General features: G+C 41.5%; 1 protein-coding gene across 1 annotated transcript in view; it reads left to right on the top strand.

Annotated features, from left to right (window-relative positions):
• The window catches only part of LOC117360376 (serine protease 27-like), a 62,161-nt gene extending 37,281 nt beyond the window's left edge, over window positions 1–24,880 (top strand). The window contains exons 5-7 of the mRNA XM_033944076.1: window positions 12,757–13,034; window positions 17,018–17,187; window positions 24,260–24,880. Of these exons, the coding sequence (XP_033799967.1) occupies window positions 12,757–13,034; window positions 17,018–17,187; window positions 24,260–24,565 (754 nt within the window). The 3' untranslated portion in view covers window positions 24,566–24,880. The remainder of the gene's footprint in view (window positions 1–12,756; window positions 13,035–17,017; window positions 17,188–24,259) is intronic.
• The last annotated feature ends 695 nt before the right edge of the window (window positions 24,881–25,575 follow it).

The raw sequence follows: 25,575 nt of genomic DNA, 5'->3' as shown, positions 1-25,575 counted from the left end.
TAGTTTATTTTCTCTTTGTAAGCTTAGAATGCCTCTTTGGGGAAGATTCAAAAAAGGTTGCTAAAGTTAGGCCCCAAACATTTGGGAGTTAAAGGGATGATTCAACAAACAGTGTCCCAATTGTAGGCGGCAATAGGCATTCTACTGCTGTCTCACCAGCCAATTGGGACACACATTAAAAAAAAAAAAATGAAAGTGACATTTTACAGGCCTACATTTAAGATGCCTGTCTTACACCTAAGGAGATGCATAGGGATACTTACAGACACCCAAGGTCAGCGTGGATGTGGTTTTCACCGGAATTGGACTTGGGTGTCCAAACGTGTCCCTATGCATCTCCATAGGCATGAGACAGACGCCTTAAATGTAGGCCTGTAAAATGTTGGCCTACATTTAAGGCATCTGTTAGAAAAAAAAAAAAAAAAAGATGCGATTCTCCAAAGGATGTGTGATTAACATGATCGGCGGCCGCTTCACAGACCGTAAATGTCAATTTTATAGCTGGGGTTTCGCATAGAACTGTCGCTATAGAATAAGAAACCAAAGTACAAATATGAATACCAATACCGGCAATAATGCAAATTACAAAAAAATTGGTATTAATGGTGATAATCTGTCCTTGAATAGCCCTGGAGGTGATGAAGAAAGATGTGCTTCCCCAAATTGGAATTAAAAAAAACAGGATAAATAAAATGAATGAAATAAATGAATAAAAGGATCAATCAGTATGGGCCCAGTACCCTCGTTTCAACCATTGGCCCCGGGCAGGTGTTTATGCAGTGACAAGCACTTAGAAATAAATCTAAATAAACCCTGCCCCTTAAATATTGTCCCTTTAATATATATAATTTGTATAGAAAAGTATAAATATATATTACCAAATAATTGGAAGCACGATCATCTCCAGGTTAAAGCAACAGGAGAGAAAATCACCCCAAGAAAAACCTCCCTGAAACCTAATATAAGAAAACACAAGATGTGAAAAGTGAAAAACCAAAATGTAAAAAATGACAAAAAATCGTCATAAAACCAAAGAAAAAGATATAAATAACAATGTAATATCCTCAGTCTGTTTCAACAAACCACAGCGCCGAGAGCCCTGTGCCCCTGTCACTAATAATTCGTGAAAATAGTAATGAATAGTGAAAAACGGTGAAAGATACTTAGCTCGATGAATGCAAAACGGGACAAAGTTCAAAGTTCACCAATCATGACTATTCAGTTCCTCTCGTTAATCAGTCCCGCTCGTGTGAAAAGTGCTCATTGAAGAGTCATAGCTGTCGGTCCATTCGCCATAACACTTAAATCGCTCAGTCCCGGGCAATCAAAAGTGCTGTTCAATAATGTTCGCTATAAATTTTACTCATTCTTCAATATTGTTCACTTCAATATTGTTCACTGCTCTTTTTGCTCGCTCGACAGGTCCTGTTTCAATATCCTCATCAGGATGGAGCAAGAAAATTAATGGAATGACTGAAAATTTTTTTTCCTTAAAGCATTTTATAAGAACTCCTTGTTTCAGACATTCATTTGTCTAAGCAGCTTGATTGTGCCGCTGCTGGGGATTATTCTGTCCTTTATATTTCAGGACTTGGCGTTTTGAAAAAAAATTTTCAGTCATTCCATTAATTTTCTTGCTCCCTCCTGATGAGGATATTGAAACAGGACCTGTCGAGCGAGCAAAAAGAGCAGTGAACAATATTGAAGTGAACAATATTGAAGAATGAGTAAAATTTATAGCGAACATTATTGAACAGCACTTTTGATTGCACGGGACTGAGCGATTTAAGTGTTACGGCGAATGGACCGACAGCTATGACTCTTCAATGAGCACTTTTCACACGAGCGGGACTGATTAACGAGAGGAACTGAATAGTCATGATTGGTGAACTTTGAACTTTGTCCCGTTTTGCATTCATCGAGCTAAGTATCTTTCACCGTTTTTCACTATTCATTACTATTTTCACGAATTATTAGTGACAGGGGCACAGGGCTCTCGGCGCTGTGGTTTGTTGAAACAGACTGAGGATATTACATTGTTATTTATATCTTTTTCTTTGGTTTTATGACGATTTTTTGTCATTTTTTACATTTTGGTTTTTCACTTTTCACATCTTGTGTTTTCTTATATTAGGTTTCAGGGAGGTTTTTCTTGGGGTGATTTTCTCTCCTGTTGCTTTAACCTGGAGATGATCGTGCTTCCAATTATTTGGTAATATATATTTATACTTTTCTATACAAATTATATATATTAAAGGGACAATATGATGTACGGGGCAGGGTTTATTTAGATTTATTTCTAAGTGCTTGTCACTGCATAAACACCTGCCCGGGGCCAATGGTTGAAACGAGGGTACTGGGCCCATACTGATTGATCCTTTTATTCATTTATTTCATTCATTTTATTTATCCTGTTTTCTTTAATTCCAATTTGGGGAAGCACATCTTTCTTCATCACCTCCAGGGCTATTCAAGGACAGATTATCACCATTAATACCAATTTTTTTGTAATTTGCTATAGAATAAGAACATAAGAACATAAGAATAGCCTTACTGGGTCAGACCAATGGCCCATCAAGCCCAGTAGCCTGTTCTCACGGTGGCCAATCCAGGTCACGAGTACCTGGCCAAAACCAAAGGTGTAGCAATATTCCATGCTACCAATACAGGGCAAGCAGTGGCTTCGCCCCTGTCTTTGTCAATAACAGACTATGGCCTTTTCCTCCAGGAACTTGTCCAAATATTTCTTAAAAACAGCTACGCTATCCGCTCTTACAAAATCCTCTGGCAACGTATTCCAGAGCTTAACTATTCTCTGAGTGAAAAAAACATTTCCTCCTATTGGTTTTAAAAGTATTTCCCTCTAACTTCATCGAGTGTCCCCTAGTCTTTGTAATTTTTGACAGAGTGACATATCGATCCACTTGTACCCATTCTACTCCACTCAGGATTTTGTAGACTTCAATCATATCTCTCCTCAGCCGTCTCTTTTCCAAGCTGAAGAGTCATAACCGTTTTAGTCTTTCCTCATATGAGAGGAGTTCCATCCCCTTTACCATCTTGGTCACTCTTCTTTGAATCTTTTTTTTAGCACCACTATATTTTCTTGAGATAAGGAGACCAGAATGGAACACAATACTCCAGATGAGGTCGTACCATGGAGCGATACACTACCCAGCTCTATCTTGCATCCACATCACCAACCCGCCAGAAGACACTATAAATCATATTAAGGTTATCTCAAATAAAAACAGACACCACCGTACCCTTAAAAAAAGAACGAGGGAAATAAAAACCATCAAAACCACCAATTCAACAGAAATCGCCATAGCCACTTCAATCCCATGTGCAAATCTTAATACAAGATCCGTTAGAAATAAGGCATTCCTTATTAATGACTGGATCATCAACAAACAAATAGCTTGCCTCTTTCTAACTGAAACTTGGCTATTGTCTGAAGATGATCCAATTATAACTGATCTCTTACCAGACAATTTCAAAATCCTAACGTTAAACCGCACAGGCAAAAAAGGAGGAGGATTAGCCATAATCCTTAAAGAAGGATTCGAGTTCGAACTTCTAGATTCCAAAATGACCGACCACCTAGAAATCCTAGCCTGAAAAATCAATAATACTCAGCTAGAAGAATCTTTATTCTGCATACTATTCTATGTCCCGCCTAAAAGCTGGTCCAGAAGACTTCTGCAAATTCGTCCTGCACAATTCTATTAGCCATAATCACAACATCATCGCAGGGGATATAAACTTACAACTAGACGAAGAGAACAACACAGACACAAAAGAGCTTAAAAACTTCCTATCACTGCTCAACTACAACATCCCCGTACCCACACAAACTCACGAAAAAGGCCATCACTTAGATCTGGTTGCAATGTCCACAAAGGAAAACCTTGACCCAATCATCTCTCTGTCTGAAGGTACCTGGCATCACGACATCTGGTCCGACCATTTCACTTATTATTTTAAGCTGATCTGATTGAACCGATAATCTAAAACGCGTCCGATGATAAAAAAAGAACATCAAACAAGAGGTTACATTAATCCAGAAGAATACTGGTCAGAATACGAATTGCAGACAGTAATAGAGGAAGGAGTAGATTTTTGGGACCACTGGAAGACAACCAGCACATCCATCCTAGATAAAATCGCCCCCATACATATAAGCAAAAGCAATGCAAACAAATACAACAATGGTTCGACGCCGAACTACTAAAAACGAAACCACTAGCTAGGCGACTAGAAAGAATTTGGAATAAAACAGGAGAATTGATAGACTGCAACAAATGGAGAGCCTACATAAAAACCTACAAACAACTAATAAAAGACAAACGAAAAGCGTTCTACTCTACCAAAATTAACCTATCCTGCAATGGTTCACAAGGAATCAATACAAAAGAGTTATTCAACATAGTCGCAAATCTAATCGACACCACCCGCCACACCACACCTGTGCACAACACGAATTTACCCACTTCGAAAGACCTAGCCATATATTTTGATTCCAAAATTAAAAACCTAAGAAATAACTGTATAAGAAATAGTGATGCAACATTCATCCCCAGCAATCACCAAATAACTAACTCACATGACAATGAAATACCAACAGACATGATCTGGAGCTCCTTTCAAGATCTAAAATGGAACACCTACACCAAACTATACAACAAATACTCTATCTCACTGCATCTTAGATACATGCCCCCTGGAGATCATGAAAACAGCACCATCAGAATTTAAAATATCACTACTACACTACTTAGCCCACAACCTAAAAAATGGGACTTTCCTCACTAACAACGGTCACATAATAATTACCCCATCCCAAAAAATAGAAAAGAATCCTCAGCGCTAATAACCAATTACAGACCCATAGTATCTATCCCATTCATTGTAAAAATCATGGAGGGATTAGTTCACACCCAACTAATGGAATATCTCAATCAATTCTCTCTCCTGCATGAAACTCAATCCGGCTTTAGACCCCTATTCAGTACAGAGGCAGTAATCGCTGCTATCCTAGACTACCTGCGCCTATTATTTAGCAAGGGCCTCAACGCCCTGATCATGCAGTTTGACATGAGCTCTGCATTCGACCTGGTAGACCATGAAAAAATGCTACAATGCCTAGACGCCATCGGTATCAGGGCTGAGGTACTGAACTGGTTCCATGGCTTCCTCACATCCTGTTCTTACCAGGTACGCTTTAACAACGATCACTCCGATACCTGGAGCAACTCATCCGGAGTCACCACTTTCCCCACTGCTTTTCAGTATCTACATGTCCTCATTAGGTGTGAAACTAACCCAACCAGGGATAAAACTGTTCAGCTACTCAGATGACTTTACAATCATCATCCCATTCGCTAACTCTATCTCTGAAACCATTCCCAAGGTATCCATGCCATAAATGAGATGGAACAATGGATGACAGATTTCAAGCTCAAACTTAACACAGAAAAAACAAAATTCTTCGTTGCCTTCCCCCACCTACTTGACAATAAAACCACACTATGCATCAATAAACTCAACTACCCTATCCAGCCCAACATAAAGATATTAAGTGTTACTCTAGACCAATGCCTAACTATGAAGGAACAAGTAGACTCCCTATTCAGAAAGGGTTTTCTTACACTCTGGAAACTCAGATCCATTAAATCATACTTCGATACATCTACTTTCAGAATCCTGGTGCAATCCCTCATACTGAGTCAACTCGACTACTGCAACATCGCCTATCTAGCAATCTCCCAAAAGAATATGAGACGACTTCAAATAATGCAAAATGTTGTGGTCAGGCTTATCTGCGGGCTAAAGAAATTCGACCACGTGACACCTTACTATCAGCAGTTGCACTGGCTGCCAACGGAAGCACGAGTAAGGTTTAAATTCGCCTGCATCTGCTTCAAAGTACTTTATGGACTTGCACCCAAGTACATAATAGACCTTTTCTCATTTTCCAACAACAAACGCAAGAGAAACTCACACTCAAAATTCATTTCTCCTCCAGTTAGAGGTTGCACACTGAAAAAACACCACAAACACCTTCTCTCTCACCAAGCAGCCCTATGGGGTAAAGACCTAGATCAACTGCTTTCGCCCACTACTTACGGGGAATTTAGGAAGCGCCTAAAAATATACCTGTTCCTGAAATACCTAAACAATTGACCCGCTTTCCCCTCTCTCTCCCCAAGAATGGTCTCCCCTACCCCTACCCCTACCTTTACCCCCCTTACCTCTTCCCACCACCCCCTACCTTTATCCACCCCCCCCCTCCTTAGTCCACCTGAATCTCACGGAACTGTGATACATATAAACTATTATCTTTATAATATCGTAATTTTTTGTTGTTATTTTCTAAAACATGTGGCTTATTCCAAACAGGTCCTCTCGGACATTACCTACCAAAATGTACAACTTATACTCTTGCTAAGTAAATTGTATTTCTATATTCTTGCTTTCTTAAAGTCTATGCTATCTGTATTTCCTATGTATATCTGCATATTGTGTTTCGCTGAATGTCCAGCTCTCTTGATTGTAAACCGCCTAGAAGTCGCAAGATTGTGGCGGTATAGAAGAATAAAGTTATTATTATTATTATTATAACATTCTTTGTCTTGTTAACCATCCCTTTTTTTAATAATTCCTAGCATCCTGTTTGCTTTTTTGGCTGCCGCCACACATTAGGCAGAAGGTTTCATCATACTGTCTATGATGCCACCAAGAACCTTTTCTTGGGTGCTAACCCCCAAGGTGGACCCTAGCATCCAGTAACTGTGATTCAGGTTATTCTTCCCAATGTGCATCACTTTGCATTTGTCCACATTAAATTTCATCTGCCATTTGGACACCCAGTCTTCCAATTTCCTAAGATCCACCTGCAATTTTTCATAATCTGCATGCGTTTCAACAATTTTGAACAGTTTAGTGTCATCTGCAAATTTAATCACCTCACTTGTCGTTCCAATTTCTAGATCATTTATAAATAAGTTAAATAGCACCAATCCCAGTATAGACCCCTGCGGCACTCCATTGTTTACTCTCCTCCATTGGAGAAAAATTACCATTTAACCCTACCCTCTGTTTTCTATCCGATAACCAATTCCTAATCCACAAATGAACTTTGCCACCTGTCCCATGACCCTTCAATTTTCTCAGAAGCCTCTCGTGAGGAACCTCATCAAAAGCTTTCTGAAAATCTAGATACACTATATCAACTGGCTCACCTTTATCTACATGTTTATTCACACCTTCAAAGAAGTCAAGCATATTTGTGAGGCAAGATCTCCCTCGGCTGAACCCATGCTGACTTGGTCTTATTAAATCATGTCTGTCTACGTGTTCCACAATTTTATTTTTTATAATCGTTTCTACCATTTTTCCTGGCAGCTGAATGCCTGCCAGTCTGTAATTTCCCGGATTTCTCCTGAAGCCCTTTTTAAAAATCGGAATAACATTGGCCACCCTCCAATCTTCAGGTACTATAGACAATTTTAGCGACAGGTTACAGATCACTAACAGCAGGTCAGCAATTTCATGTTTGAATTCTTTTAGTACCCTGGGATGTATACCATCCGGTCCTGGTGATTTATCACTTATTAACTTGTTGATTTGGCTCAGTACATCTTCCAGATTTACCGAGATTTATTTCAGTTCCTCTGCATCATCACCCTTGAAAACCATTTTTGATAGATCTCTTACATCTTCTTCCACAAAAACCAAAGCAAATAATTCATTCAGTCTCTCTGCTATGGCTTTATCCTCCCTGAGCGCCCCTTTCACTCCTTGATCATCCAATGGACCCACAGATTACCTCACAGGTTTTCTGCTTTTGATGTACCTAAAAATATTGCTATGAGTTTTTGCCTCTTTTGCAAGTTTCTCTTCATATTCTTTCTTAGCTGTCTTTATCAATGCATTGCATCTAACTTGCCAGTGCTTGTGTTTCTTATTTTCTTAATTCGAATCCTTTTTCTATTCTTTAAAGGATGTTTTTTTTGGCTCTAATAACCTCTTTCACTTCACCTTTTAACCACGCCGGCTCTTGCTTCCTCTCCTTTCCAACTTTGCTGGTATGTGGAATACATCTGGTCTGGGCTTCCATGACGGTATTTTTAAATAACATCCACGCCTGGTTTACAATCCTAACCTTTGCAACTGATCCTTTTAGCTTCTTTTTAGCCATTTTTCTAATTTTATCATAGTCGCCCTTTTGAAAATTAAACGCCCCTACAGTAGATTTCATTTGCAACGTTGCTCCCGGTATCAGCTCAAATTTGATCATATTATGATCACTGTTTCCCAGCGGACCCAACACAATTAACTCCCTTACTATGTCTTGCATTCCACTAAGGACCAAATCTAATACTAGCCTAGGTACACATTTGCACATCTAACTTTAGGAGTAACAGGAAGAATGCAACCGTGCTTTCTCTAAAAGAAAAAAACTTTTGTTTAAAAAGGATTTTTGTGATGCTTTGAAATTCTGCAGCAGCATATAGTCACGTACTGATGCAGAGCTTTAGCTTGAAACATGATTGCATCAGATTTTCTGTGGAATTGTATGCACTGTACCCTACTTTTAAGGAAAAGTGATTGCCAGATAAGTCCTTTATTATTTTTTCTTATTTTGATAAATATTTTTGCATAAAATAATGTTGGAGGATAAATGATGAAAGATCGTTTTTCACATGCATGTATACAAAACTTGATACATGATTATAGCAAGATAAAACCAGTAAGCCCCTCCCTAGTCCCACTCAAAACATGACCACATCCCGCCTTAGAGACATATAGCAGTTTTAGACTTTCATATCTGGCTATATAAAATTAGGATTTGGATGTTCATGCCATATGGAGTCTAAATGCTGGTTTTCAGACATCAAAACATGAATGGAACTTCGAAAATAACCACCTTAGTGTCCCTATCTCCCCTTATATTTAGCATCACCCCTCTGAGTTCCAAACTCACCCCCTTTCCATCATTGTCCTTCTGTGTCCTTGTCCCTAAGTTTACTCCATGCCCAGCAACTCTTCTCTGTGTTTTCTCCCTCCCTTCTCTCTTCTTTTCATCCTGCACCCCCACACGGTGTCCAACATTCCTTCCTCTCTGCCATCCCCCTCAAGGTCTGGTATATCTCCCTCTCTCCCTCCCTGCATCCAGTGTCTCTCCTTTTCTGTTCTATTCCCCCAATCTGGTCTTTCCTCTCCTATTTCTCCTCCCCAGGTCCAGCATCTTCCTCCTTCCCAACAGGTCCAGCACATCAACGTTTATCCCCTCCAGGTTGAGCATACCTACATTTCCCTCTTCTACCTCCTCAGATCCTCACATGTCCATTTCCCTCCTCCCCCCTCCCCCCCACACAGATTCAGCACATATCCATCTCCCTCTCCCCAGATCCAACACTTCTCTATCTCCCACTCCCCCCCAACAGGTCTAACATCTCCCCCCTCTCACCCTACCTTGGATGAATCCAGCATTTTTCCCTATCCTTACCTCCCCGAAACAAGTCCAGCATCTGTTCCTCCCATCCCAAAGGGCCCAACTTCTCTCTCTTTCTCCCATCTGTCTTACAAGTCCAGCATCTGTCCCTCCCCCTCCCTCCCCTTGAGTCCTCCAACTTTACCTCAATCAACACTGGTGATGCCATGATCAATGCAAAGTTAAAGTTGGAGGACCTGGGGAGGGATGAGAGACAGATGCTGGATCTGCAGGGGGGGGGAATGCTCTACTCAAGAGTGGAGGGGAGGATGGGGAGAGAGATACTGGTTGGGATTGGGGGTGGAAGAGAGATGGACTGAAATGTCAGGCTCAGAAAATCTGGTTTTTGTATTGCTGGTTTTAGGAATCTGGCAGCAGCTGGCCTGGTCATTGAAAAATCAGCCTGTTGGCAACCCTAAGGAAAACATACATTTATGGGCCACCCTACCATTGATCCTATTTTATATCCTTTCTCACCTATAGTCACATTACAGTAGAGTTGGGTATACTATATTACTTTTACAGGTAATACATTACTTTTCACAGAAACCTACCTAGACTAGTAATTGTAACATACAGTATTCCTGTTTCATAATGAAACTGTCTGTTTTATATTACTTTTGAAAAATAACTTACTCAACTGTGGTTACTCATACTTTTAAAAATAATATATTACTAGTGATATGTTGCCAGTAATATATTATTGCAACTATTACTTTTCTTATCCTTTCCTTCAATGTATTTCCTTTCATTTGACAATTGGCATTCTTTCCTCTCAGATTTAGATTTGTTGTCTATTGTTCACTGCTTCGTTATCTCCTCAGGAAAGATGGTATATTAAATTTTAATAAACAATAAACCATAAGATGTTACTTAATAATATATTATTTGTCCAACTTTGCATTACAGTTTCCCTGCCCTCCTCCCTCTTCCATCTACTGTATATTTATGTTCTTGCACCCACATTTTACCTCTCCAAAAGTAGCAGGAAAAGGTGTAGATTCTAGTGGGCATGGTAGTTGTAATTGTTTGTGAATGGCATTCAAGCTCCTGTATTATGCTCACCTTATCTTCTGCACAATTCTCCGCATTAGAGTGGAATAGCTAATAGCCGCATAACCACTGATTTTAATATGTTATATATTGGTGTCTAAGGAAAAATAGTGGCAAGTATGCATTATAAGGATGACACACGAAAATAAACAAGTATAAAACTATAAAAGTTTATTAAAGAAAAAAAAATATGTATATATATAAGTATATACTTCTTAAATTGGACTGCATAAAAAGCAATCCTATTTTATGCAGTGAAGGGTTGAATATTGCACGTAACTGCATATTTAATTATTCAGTTTTTTAGCCTGTCTTCCCAAAGGATCTCAGAACAGGTTACAAATCAGGTATTCAAGCATTTCCCTTGTCTGTCCCAGTGGGCTCACAGTCTATCTAATGTGCCTGGGGCAGTGGAGGTTTAAGTACTTCGCTCAGGGTCACAAGGAACAGTGCGGGGCTTGAACCCACAACCTTAAGGTGCTGAGGTTGTAGCGCTAACCACTACACCGCACACTTCTCAACCACTATGCCACACTCTCAACCAACATATAACTGGATATTCAACGCCAGTGCCCGGACAAGGTCTGGCATTGTGTATCTGGGAATACAAATGGTGGTGGACATAAAAATGCTGACCACCACTGGCTAGCTGAATATCATCTGAATAGTTTTCTTGTTTTCCCTTAGTTATCCAGAAGAAGTTCTAGGAACTTATAGAATGTTGCTACAAAAATTCTGATGGTGATGAGGAGCTTCATTCACTGTTGTTCCAAGGGATCTACATTGGCCAACCTGGTACTAGAGAAGTAGTTCTCAACCCAGTCCTCAGGACAAATCTAGCCAGTCAGGTTTTTATGATAGCCACATAAAATAGAATACATAAAATAGATTTGCATGCACTGCTAGGACTGTGTTGAGAACCCCTGGAGAATGACACAAGGACAAATTTGTCCCTATCCCCGCGGGATCTCAATATCCCAATCCCGTTCTCGTGAGTTCTATCCCCGTCCCATTGCTGCAAGCTCTGCCTTAACCGCACAAGCCTTGAACACTTACAATTTTAAAGTGTTTGAGGCTTGTGCAGATGAGGACAGAGCTTGCAGCAATGGAGCAGGGACCGGGACAGAGCTCGCAGGAATGGGACGGGGATAGGGAGATCCCGCAGGGATGGGAAAAATGTATCCCTGTGTTATTCTCTATGCCTGTACTAGAAGGAGATAGAGCAAAGCAGTGGTGTATCTACATGGGGGGCCTTGGGGGCCTAGGCTCTCCCAGTTTGGGCTCAGGTCCCCTTCAAAAATTGCAGCACCAGATTCATGGCAGGGGGCATGTTCAAACCCGCCAAAGATTTGCGGCCCATGCTGCCTGAGCAGCAAGAAGCCAGCAGGATTCTCCAGCCACCAATGCCATTTCTGCTGCGAAAGCTCAGTTCATGCATTTGAACTGAACATATGTGGAAATGTCCAGTGTCAGAAGGTTGGAAAATTCTGTTGGCTTTCTCATTGTTTCTGCAACATTGGCTGGAGCTCCAGCAGAGAATCTCTGGATGATGGGGCTTGAGCATCCCCACCATCAAAGGTAGGATTTGGCATCAGTGAGAAAGGGGGGGGGGGATTGCAAAGAGATGCTTGCCCCCTCCAGCCACCCCCCCCTGGGTTCCCCCCAAACCAAGTTCTGGCTATGCCTCTGGAGCAAAGAAGAGCTTAATCCAGAAGAGGAAGAGAAGATGCTTGATGAGCATCTTATCCAGATTCAAGGATACTAGCTACTGAGGGATACCCTTAAGAGAACAGGAATCCTTATAGCCCATTCCAAAAGTAGTTACTTTCAACAAGAACAAGAGATTGTGAGAATGTGATTAGTGCATGCGATATGAAAGATATTGATTGATCTCCTATGAAGTGTACTTTATCATGCTATTGCATTAAATAACAGTTAATTAACTGTTATTAAATTAAATAGCAGATAATTAAATAACAGTTTATTGTTAGAACATCACTCAAGTATCGTATCTGATCTGTGAATGTTCAAAAAGCAGCATTGGAGTTTACAGATTCTCCCCTCCATGTGTAGAATGAATTTTGAGCTACAATGAGCTGGGCTAGGTTGCTGCAGCCCCCCCCCCCTCTTTTGTGGAAAGTACAGGAAGGAGGGTTACACAAATACCCTGTTACTTATTACAGTGTATTGTTCTTATTTTGCAGGTCTTATCCAGTGCACCTATACTCAGTTTGCTTAGGAGCCCATCAGCTGTCAGATACGAACAATTCGAACATGGTGTGTGTTCAACTGCAGCAGATTATTATTAATATCAACTACACAGGTGCAGTCGATTCCTCTGGAGATGTGGCGCTCCTAGAGCTGAAGACCCCAATAACCCTCACAGACTACATCATCCCCGTATGTTTGCCAGCTCCCTCAGTCCTCCTCTCCACTGGAATGACATGCTGGGTCACGGGCTGGGGATTTATTAAGGAAGGAGGTAACTATAATTTAAGAAAGCAGTGAAAGGGATTAAAGGGGGTAGTTACTAACGTGCAAAAGGGAATCATGCTCAATTTTTACCCCTTAATGAGTGTTAAAAGGTCAAATCATGTGTTATTTAATACGTTTGTTTAAGATACCATAGACTAAATAAAAATGAGATGAAAAGCATGCAAATGCTTGTGTAGCCCTGGTTCCGCCTTGTGGCCATCCCACGGAGCTTTGACCAGCTCGCTGGGTCGGGACCCGCAACCAGGGCTCACAAAAAGATAACATTTTACAGTTCTCACAGATCACACTGATCTCAGCTTCACAGTCTCACTCAAGCTTGGGTGTAGGCCAAGGCTGGATAATTCCAGTAGGCTGGAAGAGATGGGAACAGTGGCAAAGTAAAGGGGGGTGGTCTGCCCCAGGCGCTGTCTGCATGAGGGGTGCCGGCAACTCTCTTCTTCTCTGCCCTCCACGTGACTCTTTAAAATGTTCACCAGTGCAATCAGCATCTTCCGCTCGTTCCTTGTGCCGGCCTTGACTCCCTTCTAACATCCCTTCCCGGTCGCGGGACCAAGACGTGATGTCAGAATGGAGCCATGTCCAGTATGAGCAGCAGGTGGAAGATATTGCTTACACCATCAAACATTTCAGGAAGTACACGGGGAGGGGGGGGGTGCTCAAATGGCAAGGAAGAGTGAAGGTCCCATGGTGCAGCTATACCGGGTGCCACCTTTCCTCTCTACGCCACTGGCTAGGAATTCTGGGTCTCAGTCACAGCACCCAGTCTTCCTCCACTGTTTATGAAAGGAGCAAGCAGAGGCCAAAGTATAATTGAAACAAATTGGAACTCTTTATTCTTTTTTAAAATTTTTTCTTTATTAAATTTTCATAGAGTTTACAAGATAACTCTTGCTTCAGAAACACAGAAGAAAATAGCATAACATAACTTTAAAGAAAATAGGCAAGAATATCTCTTCCTTAGACCACAATAAATTCACCTCCCCTCTTGATAGCAGTTTTTAGCTCAGGGAGCCGCGCTGAATGCCCCTAAAGTTGTGCACGTACATTGGTACGTGTAGCTGATGTATGTGCACAAGTTAATTGATTAATTGGCCTAATCAGTGCAGGTCATTGGCAATTAACATCTCAAAATTGTCGCTAATTGAATCTAATTAAAAGTTATGCATACAATTCAGAAAGTGCAATTTTGTAAAAAGTAAGTGCCAGTTGCAATGGGGGAATATGAAAAGGGCAGATTGGGGGCATTCTTAAATGTTAGGCGCACTGTTTTAGAATATTCCCGATGTGCGCATAAGTTAGGCACAGGCATTTAGGCCTGGTTTTAGCTGGCCTAAATGCCTGTACTAAGTGTGATTCCATAAAAGGTATGCACACCTTGTAGAATCGTGCTAAGCTGATTTTTTAGGCACAATATATTGAATCTGGCCCAACATGTGTAAACTGCAAATCCATCCACACTTCACTCACATTCCATACCTGCATATAGTGGCGTCATAAGGGGGAAGCGGGGGGGGGAGGGATGGTCCATCCCAGATGCCGTCTTGGTGGGGGCACCGGCACCCGTCTCCCACTTCACTCCCCTACTCCTTCTCACTGTCTCTAGCTCTTCGCCGGTGTGAACAGAAACTCCAACCAGCTGCTCACACCAGTGTTGGCTGTCCTTCTGATGTCACTTCTGGGTCCTGCGCCTAGTAGAAAGAAGTGACATCATAGGGAGAGCTGATGCCGATGCGGGAAGCAAGTTGGTGATGCTGCTCACGCTGGGAAAGTTAAAGATGTACGTGGAAAGGGAAGGGGCATGTGCGTCATGTGCGGCAGTGGAGTGGAGAGGTGGAGAAGAGGGCGAGGAAGGAGCACCAATGCCCTGAACGCCTCTCACTCTTGCTATGCCACTGCCTGCATGTGTCTACACTTGGGTCACATTAAATTATGTGCCATTGTGCATATTTTTACCTGTGAAACCTCTTGGGTAATTTTATAAAAACCCTTTAATAGGAATAAAAAGGCCTTAATTTGTGAAAATGTCTTTATACATTTGCCCTATAATGGATTGGTTAAGAATAGAAGAGGTGCAAGATAGATATAGTCATTTAAGTAGGAAAGATATAGCATGTTGAAGATATTGTGGGAGTGTGTGGTACAGTGGTTAGAGCTACAGCCTTAGCACCAAAGAAACTGGGCCAACCCTGAGGCTGTGGGTTCAAACCCTGTGCTGCTCCTTGTGACCCTGAGAATGTCACTTAATCCCCCACTGCCCCAGGTACATTAGATAGAGTGTGAGCCCACCGTGACAGATAGGGAAAAATGCTTGAGTACCTGAATGTAAACCACTTAGACTAGCCCCCTCTTCTATTAAACTGCGCTAGCAGTTTTAAGCGCTAGGAACTCTATGAGCGTCGGGAGCAGCGCGTGCCATTCTGCGCGGCTCTCTGCGCTAAAAACTGCTAGCGCAGTTTTGTAGAAGAGGGGGTATAAGTGGTATATAAATACTAAAATAAAATGATAAATGTTATTTGTTTTGCTTGTTCTTTATAAAGCTTGATATACCTCAGAAAAGGTCACAGCGGTTAATCTAAGACAAAGTACTTCTATCTGGGTCACCCTCCTCAGTGCGTTCCTTCATCACAACCTAGCACTCATAACTCCCACAACGCTCTAGCCCTTAACAAAAACCAGACATGTACACTCCCTTTCCTAATACATGCCTATAGCCCTATATCCTCTCAAATGCTTTTCAAAATAACCATGATTTCACAGTCCTGAAGACCAGAAGTTTGATGCCTGTCGGTCTCCAAAGGAGATGATGGACTTCAGAAGTGGGAATGATTCATATTGTAAATTTGTTTCCAAGTATAATTTTATTATTTGGTGCTAAGGGGGAAGAGCAGGGGAGAGTCTCTGTGCAATGTGTAAGACATTTTAAAAATATTTACATTTGATGCAGTTGGATAATGCATAGGTTTCCCATATGGCTCCTGAAAAAAGAGGATGGATTGAGACATCCAGATTTCACTTCCATTGAAAGCGATGGAAGTAAAATCCGGATGTCTCAATCCATCCTCCTTTTTCTGGAGTCATATGGTAACCCTAACAATGCTTTGGTGCAACTGTTGAACTGCACTATAAATGTTTCAGCTATAAAGCATGTGAGCAGTAGCTATTAATACTGTTTTAGCCAAGAATTTTAAATTAGGCACCAAAATCTGAAGTGAGTTCTCTTCAAGTTCATAGAAGACAATGAATGACAGAGTCATGGAATACAACTGAAATACAAGAAGATAGTGACTTTTTCACACTGCACACCTCATATTCCATCAATGCCGCTATGTCCACAATACCTCTCTCCTCAAGCCACTTCATTGGCTCCTATCCATTTCTACATACAGTACAAACTCCTCTTTCTTACTGACCTACAAGTGTATTCACTCTACAGCTCCTCAATATCTCTCCCCTCACTCCCCCCCCCCCCAGGCACTCCACTCAGACAATTCTCTCTTAATTGTACCCTTTTCCTCTACAGACAACTCCAGGCTCCGTCCCTTCTACTTTGCTGCACCGTATGCCTGGAACAAACTGCCAGATTTGGTATGTTAAGCTCCGTCTCTGGCAATATTCAAATCCAGACTCAAAGCCTATTTCTTTTAAGGTGCTTTCAATTCCAAACTCCAACCTACCTGCTAAGCACCAATGTCTGTCTTATCATTCCCTCTGTAATTCCCCCACCTGAGCACAGTGTATCGATACACCTTCTTGTCCAGTTTGGCTGCCGGCTCCTAAGTTTTTGGACTGGCTTCTAGATTTTATGAAAATTTGTCAAAGTCTCCTGTAGAGTAAATGGCAGAGAGGAAATTTCATAATAAAAAAAACCCAGCTATAATCAGCTGCTGCTTCCCATTATTCATATTTGTTTGTGAGCAAAAAGAACCATCAGGTATCCCATTCTAATTCCTCTCATTTTTGTTTCTCTAGTTCCCCTTCCTAGCCCTGCGACACTTCAGCAGGTAGATGTTCGTCTTGTGGATGGTCAGGCATGTGAGGACATGTACCAAGCAGGGAGCATCTCCATCCTAGATAGAAAGAAGATCCAGGATGACATGATCTGTGCAGGGCAACCTGAAGGACAGAAAGATGCGTGCAATGTGAGTAAGAAACAAAAAAAGACAAAAATATATTATTCAATAAGAATTGGTGGCAGTAGTGGCATTGGATCCGTGGCATAGCTGGGACTCAGTGGGCCCTGGGCAGAAGGACTGAGATGGAGTGCCCTTCCTCTCCCACCCCGGGTCCAGACTTTTAAGGAGGAAACCCTAGCCCTGATACCTGACACTTTAGAGAAAGAAGATTCAACCATTACCATACAGCAGTGTCTCTCAAACTGTGTGCCCCAAAGAGATTCCAGAATTTTACTTTAATTTTAAAAATCCCCTTCATAAGTATACATGAGAATCGATGACATGTACATTGCGTACTCAATATTTATAGTACTAGAATAAAGTTAAAATATGTAAAACAAAACTGCAGTATCAAAATAACAAATTAATATATATAGTGTGCTCAGTGCTCCAGCAGATAAGTCATATGGAATATAGACCAGCTCAAAGAGGGTCTCCGTAAAAAGATATTTATTCATTTATTGACTTGTTAAAGTATTTTGGTTGAAATATACTTTTATATAGTTTTGTATTGATTTTGATGTGTTTTGTGCAGTTTTGAAGACTTTTTCCAGTGAAGAATTTTTCATACAGTCCTCCTGAAGAACATTAGAATAGCCTTACTGGGTCAGACCCACAGTCCATCAGGCACAGTAGCCCATTCTCATGGTGGCCAATCCAGGTCCCTAGCACCTGGCCAAAACCCAAGGAATAACAGCATTCCATGCTACCGATCCAGGGCAAGCAGTGGCTTCTCCCATGACTTTCTCAGTAACAGACTATAGACTTTTCCTCCAGGAACTTGTCCAAACCTTTCTTAAAATCAACTACGCTCTCTGCTCTTACCACATCCTCTGGCAATGCATTCCAGAGCTTAAATATTCTCTGAGTGAAAAATTTTTCCTCCTATTGGTTTTAAAAGTATTTCCCTGTAACTTTATCAAGGGTCCCCTAGTCTTTGTAATTTTTGACGGAGTGAAAAATCAATTCACTTGTATTCATTTTACCTCACTCAGGATTTTGTAAACTTCAATCATATCTCCCCTCAGCCATCTCTTTTTCAAGCTGAAGAACCCTAACCTTTTTAGGCTTTCCTCATACGAGAGGAGTTCCATCCCCTTGGTCGCTCTTCTTTGAACCTTCTCTAGTGCCGCTACATCTTTCTTAAGATAAGGAGACTAGAACTGAACGCAATACTCCAGATGAGGTTGCACCATGGAGCGATACAGGGGCATTATAACATTCTTAGTCTTGTTAACTATACCTTTTTTAATAATTCCTAGCATCCTATTTGCTTTTTTGGCCGCTGCCGCACATTGGGCGGAAGGTTTCATCGTATTGTTACAGTGACACCCAGATCCTTTTCCTGGGCGCTAATCCCCAAGGTGGACCCTAGCATCCGCTAACTGTGATTCAGGTTATTATTCCCAGTGTGCATCACTTTGCATTTGTCCACATTAAATTTCTGCCATTTGGAGGCCTGTCTTCCAATTTCCTAAGGTCTGCCTGCAATTTTTCACAATCTGCATGTGTTTTAACAACTTTGAACAGTTTAGTGTCATCTGCAAATTTAATCATCTCACTCGTTTCAATTACCAGATCATTTATAAATAAGTTAAATAGCACCAGTCCCAGTACAGACCCCCGTGGCATTCCACTGTTAACTCTCCTCCATTGAGAAAAATAACCATTTAACTCAGCCTGAGTTGAGGAGATGAGTTTTTTCTGATTATGTAGAGGATTTATAATTGTTAAGCTGCTTTTTTCTCTATTTCATTCTAATTATTTTGGATTTTTTTTCACATTTGGACACTGGGAATTGTTGCAGCAATCATATGGAGATATGTGGAGCTTGAACTTTACTATGACTTGCTTTTACACTACTTGAAGTGACCTTGTCACCAAGTACTCTTCAGCCTGCAATAAAGATAAGTGATAATTTATTGTTATCTATACTTTGGCAATTACTTATGCATCTTCGGTGAGAAAGGTTTTTTGCTTTGCTAATGATATTGAGGAAGTTGGTGGTATTATGATGGTTCCTCTTTGAGCTGGTCTATATTTCATATGACTTGTCTGCTAGATCACTGAGCACACCATTATGTATTGATTAGCTATTTTGATATTATAGTTAAAAAAACAACTTTATTCTAGCATATTGAATATGGTATAAGAGTGCAGGATTCATATAGCTTTACCCATTTTTTTGTAAAAATAATGCACATTGCGTATGCAAGAGTCTGTCAATGTTATGTGCGTCTGTGTGTGTAAGGATGCAACCACCTAGACAAGCATCATTCTTTGATGTGATAGTTTTCAAGGACCAAATGGCAAGTAATTTTATTTTTATTTTTTAAACAGTAGTTATCCTAACTTGAGTAACAAAGCAATCAAGTCTTTGTCACTGTTTGGATCTTCTTATCTTTGCGAACTTTAATCTTCAGCTCTGACAGAAATTAAATCGAAAAAAAAAGAATGTAGATGGTGGATGATGAAATGTGTGTTTGCTTGTCGACTATTGAGCCGCGTTGTGAATTAATTTGCATTCAAAAACAAGCACATCCATTGCATTGATTAGCAATTCTATCTACTTTAGTTTCACCGTTGCTACAATTACCCATACATAGCTTAAAGAACTTTAAATAAAAAACTTTCAAATTTAATTTTAAACCCTGCTAAGCCAACTGCTTTCATCATGTTCTCCAGCAACAAATTACAGAGTTTACTTACACATTGAGGGTTTTTTTTTACTAAAGTGCGCTAGCCGTTTTACCACACGCTAAACGCTAATGCATCCATTATAATCTATGGATGCGTTAGCGTTTAGCACATGCTAAACGGCTAGCGCACCTTAGTAAAAAGGACTCATGAGTGAAGAAATATTTTCTCCAGTTTGTTTTAAATTTACTACTTAAGCAGCTTCATCACATGCCCCCTAGTCCTAGTATTTTTGGAAAGAGTAAACAAGCGATTCATATCTACCCTTTCCACTCCACGCAGAATTTATTTTAATTATTATTAAATTTTTATTGAAAATTATAGAAAATACAAAACATCAAACATGGATATCAGTAATAGCATAAATGCAAAACTGCAATAATTGCAAACCAATAATGCACAAGAGACACTGCACAACATCAAAAGAATAAACCCGATACCCGCTCTCAAATAGTACCCCACTTCCCATCCCCAGCCCCTTGAACCTAAGTACTCCAAGAAGGGACCCCCCTCCACGCAGTATTTTATAGACCTCTATCTTAGGCCAGAGGTCATGGCCTGAAGCTGAGAGGGGACACGGCCAGGACAAATGTCAGAAAGTTCTGCTTCACACAGCAAGTGGTGAACGCCTGGAACTCTCTCCCGAAAGAGCTGGTGGAGGAAACCACCATTCTAGGATTTAAGGGAAAATTGGATGCACATCTTCTTGCAGGACACATTGAGGGATACGAGTGACTAATGTATTCGCTAGGGTACGCCTGGCTGAGCCTCCGCGTGTGCAGATCACTGGACTGGATGGACCCCGGGTCTGATCCGGTGCAGGCATTTCTTATGTTCTTATCTCCTCTTCTCCAAGCTAAAGAACCCTAGCCACTTTAGCCTTTCCTTAGGGAAGTCGTCCCATCCCTTTAATCATTTTCATCACCCTTCTTTGTACATAAGAACATAAGCAATGCCTCCGCAGGGTCAGACCTGAGGTCCATCGTGCCCAGCAGTCCACTCACGTAGCGGCCCAACAGGTCCAGGACCTGTGCAGTAATCTATCTATACCCCTCTCTCCCCTTTTCCAGCAGGAAATTGTCCATTCCTTTCTTGAACCCCAGTACCGTACTCTGCCCTATTACGCCCTCTGGAAGCGCATTCCAGGTGTCCACCACATGTTGGGTAAAGAAGAACTTCCTAGCATTCGTTTTGAATCTGTCTCCTTTTACCTTTTCCGAATGCCCTCTTGTTCTTTTATTTTTCGAAAGTTTGAAGAATCTGTCCCTCTCTACTCTCTCTATGCCCTTCATGATCTTAAAAGTCTCTATCATATCCCCTCTAAGTCTCCTCTTCTCCAGGGAAAAGAGACCCAGTTTCTCCAATCTCTCAGCGTATGAGAGGTTTTCCATCCCTTTTATCAGACGTGTCGCTCTCCTCTGAACCCTCTCGAGTAACGCCATATCCTTCTTAAGGTACGGCGACCAATATTGGACGCAGTATTCCAGATGCGGGCGCACCATCGCCCGATACAACGGCAGAATATCTTCTTTTGTCCTAGTCGTAATACTTAGCATTCTATTTGCTTTCTTAGCGGCCACTGCGCACTGTGCCGTCGGCTTCATTGTCATGTCCACCATTACCCCCAAGTCCCTTTCTTGGGTACTCTCATTCAATAACATCCCTCCCATCATATAGTTGTACCTCGGGTTTCTGCTTCCCACATGCAATACTTTACATTTCTCAACGTTGAACTTCATCTGCCATCTTGCTGCCCATTCCCCTAGTTTGTTCAAGTCCCTTTGCAATTCTTCGCATTCCTCTTTAGTTCCAGCTCCACTAAATAGTTTTGTATCGTCCGCAAATTTTATTATCTCACACTTCGTTCCTGTTTCTAGATCATTTATGAATATATTAAATAGCAGCGGCCTGAGCACCGAGCCCTGCGGAACACCACTCGTAACCCTCCTCCAGTCCGAGTAGTGACCCTTTACTCCTACCCTCTGTTTCCTGCCTGCCAACCAGTTTCTGATCCATCTATGTACGTCTCCTTCCACCCCATGGTTCTTCAGTTTCCGAAGTAGGCGTTCATGGGGTACCATGTCAAAGGCTTTTTGGAAATCTAGATATATGGTCTCCTCTGTCCATCCGTTTGTTAATTCCTTCGAAGAAGTGCAATAAGTTCGTTAGGCACGATCTCCCCTTGCAAAAACCATGTTGGCTTGTTATCAGAAGTCCATTTCTTTCAAGATGTTCATCGATGTTTTCTTTTATCAGTGCTTCCACCATTTTCCCCGGAACCGAGGTTAGATTCACCGGTCTGTAGTTTCCCGGGTCACCTCTTGAACCCTTTTTAAAGATGGGCGTGACGTTGGCTATCTTCCAATCCTCCGGGATCATGCCTGTTTTCAGGGATAGGTTGCAAATTTGCTGCAGTAGTTCCGCTATCTCCTCCTTTAATTCCTTCAAAACCCTTGGATGGATTCCATCCGGACCCGGGGATTTGTCAGTTTTAAGTTTTTCTATCTGCCTGTGTACATCATCAAGGCTCACTTCCATGGATGTTAATTTTTCTGCTTGATTTCCATTGAAGAATTGCTCAGGTTCCGGTATGTTGGTTGTGTCTTCGTTTGTAAATACAGACAAAAAGAACATGTTAAGTCTTTCCGCGACTTCCTTCTCCTCCTTCACCGCTCCCTTCCTGTCTCCTTCGTCCAGCGGGGTCCCACCTCCTCCCTAGCTGGCTGTTTCCCTTTAACATATCTGAAGAACGGTTTGAAATTTCGTGTCTCCCTGGCTAGCCTCTCTTCATACTCTCTTTTGGCTTTTCGAACCACACGGTGACATTCTTTTTAATACTTCCTGTGCTCCTTCCGGTTCCCTTCAGTTTTGTCCTTATTCCATTTCCTGAATGAATTTTTCTTATTGCCTATTGCTTCCTTCACTATTTTCATCATCCATACTGGGTCTTTTGTTCGACTCTTTTTGCACCCCTTTCTGAATCTGGGGATGTACAGATTTTGTGCCTCGCTCACCGTGTCCTTGAAAAAAGACCAGGCATGTTCTACCGTTTGCCATTTCTTGGAAGTGATTCTAAGTTTCCTCTTTACCATTTCCCTCATTGCTTCATAGTTTCCTTTCCTGAAGTTGAAAGTTGTCGCTATGGTTCTCTTTCCATTCGGTATTCCTACTTCAACCTTGAACTTGATCATATTGTGATCGCTGTTTCCCAACGGTCCAACTACTTCCACTTCCTTTGCAGGTCCCATTAGCCCATTTAGGATTAGATCCAGAGTGGCATTTCCTCTCATCGGTTCTCTAACAAGCTGCTCCATGAAGCAATCTTGTATAGCCTCCAGGATTTCTGTCTCCCTAGCGCATCTTGAGCTTCCAAGACTCCAGTCTATCCCGGGGTAGTTGAAGTCTCCCATAATAACCGTGTAACCGCTTTTACATTCTCGCTTCATCTCGGCATCCATTTCTTTATCGATATCTCCGGTTTGCCCGGGTGGACGATAGTATAGGCCCATCTTTATTTCATGCCCTTTCCTACCCGGTATTTTAACCCATAGCGATTCCAGTTTGTTGGTCGTCTCCACTGTGTCCATTTGTATCGATTATATGCTTTCTTTTACGTATAGGACTATTCCTCCTCCTTTCTGTCCTGACCTGTCCTGGCGATAGAGCTTGTACCCCGGCAGTGCTGTATCCCATTTGTTTTCCTCATTCCACCATGTTTCAGAGATTCCAATGATGTCTATGTCCTCTGCATTGGCCACGGCTTCTAGTTCCCCCATTTTTCTAATTCTGCAATATCTTTTTTGAGATGTGGCGACCAGAATTGCACACAGTATTCAAGGTGCGACCGTACCATTGAGCAATAAAAAGGCATTATAACAACAAGAATGTGCTTGTGTCCAAACAAAACCAAAAGTGTCAGCACATATTGGTTCTGCTTTTAAATATGAGCCTACTAAAAACTTCAAGTGCAACCAATTTTTGAAAAGCATATTTAGGCATAGAAGATCAAGGATCAAGTACGCTCACACTTTCATTTTGGTTTGCACATTTGAACAACAACAAAAAAAGCCAAGCTTTCAGAGAAACCTTGTGAACATATGTCCGGCAGACTTCCCTCACATTTGCTGCACATAAAATTTGTCTTTAACATACTGTATTCTGCGGTATTATACTTGTGGTATAAGCCACAAGCCTTTCTGCTTTGGGGCCCCTGTGTGGTACTGTAGTATGCTGCAGTTATCATTTGAACCATGAAATCAACTGCACAGCGGTGAGAATTTTGTTTTACAGATCTTAGCCTCCCAGCATGTATGTAGACAATTTTGATTTTTTTTTTTTACAGGGTGATTCAGGAGGGCCTCTTGTATGTGAGATGAAGAACCTTTGGCTGCTGGTTGGAGTCGTGAGCTGGGGACCAAAGAAGTGTGGAAGTCCATATTTTCCTGGTGTCTATGCCCGTACCACTTTTTATTCTACCTGGATTAAAGAGAAAGTACCAGAAGTGGAATTCACAGTGATCGATGGGAGTTTGGCTCCCACTGACACTGTCCCCATTGTCCCCACTAACACTGTCTTTGGAATTACAATGACTCACCTGATTTCTCTCACTGTTCTTTCCTTATTGCTATCCGCCAATTCCCTAAATTAGGTTCAAGGTAGGGCACATAGTAGAGAATGACACGGGGAAAACATTTATCACCAATCCTGCCTGTCCCTGTGAGTTTGTCCTCATCCATGCCCCGTTCCTGCAAGTTCAGTCCCCGTCCCTGCCCCTTCCCTGCAAGCTCAGTCCCCGTCACCTCAGTCCCCGTCCCAGCCCCTCAAGCTCGGTCCCCGTTTCTGCCCTGCAAACTGTGATCCCATTCACACAAGCCTCGAATAGTTATGATTTTATAATAAACTTATTTTATTAAAGTATAAAAAGAGAATATTCTGTACAATTGTCATTTTATAAACACAAATAATACAGAGCAAGTGTCACAAAAATCCCTGTCTCCCCTCACAAATATCCCCTCCAGTATCGTCAAATTACTACAGAATGCTACATAGAAAAATCAAGCTAAAAAATACTTCAGTCACATATGGCAGGAATAGTGTTAGGGGAGAGCAACTAGGGCAACTGCCCCCTAGTCAGAGTGAGTTCCCTAAGCCAGCTGGAAGCTAAAGAAGCACAGCCTGGGCTTTGCGGTCCCCAATTATGTCTAATCCAGCTCTAGCAAGATACATATTTCAAATCTGAAATATTCTAATCACAAAATATAAAATAAATTAATTTTTTTCTACCTTTTGTTGTCTGGTAATTTTATTCTTCAAATCACATTGGTCTCATGCTTTGGTTTTGGGTTCCTTCTGTCTTCATCGTGGCATGGCTGGCTCTTGAAGATAAAATAGATGCAAGAGGAGCTGGAGAGGAGATGCCGAGTCTAACAGGGGTGCAACTTTTTTACCACAGGAGCAAGATTTTTCACCGCTCCCATGGGGCGGCAAAAGGTCTTGTCTCCATTCCCAGGGGGCGGTGAGAGGTCTTGTCCCAATTCCTGCGGGGCAGTGAAAGGTCTTGTCCCCATTCCTGTGGTAAATCAGTTGTAAAATTCTCCATTCCTTCGGATTTACTGTGGTGCCCACGGTTTACTGCGGTAAACGGTCCCCGTGTCATTC

The sequence above is a fragment of the Geotrypetes seraphini genome, chromosome 5, assembly GCF_902459505.1.
Source record: "Geotrypetes seraphini chromosome 5, aGeoSer1.1, whole genome shotgun sequence".
Taxonomy (NCBI): Eukaryota; Metazoa; Chordata; class Amphibia; order Gymnophiona; family Dermophiidae; genus Geotrypetes; species Geotrypetes seraphini.
This window is presented reverse-complemented; position numbering and strand designations above follow the sequence as displayed.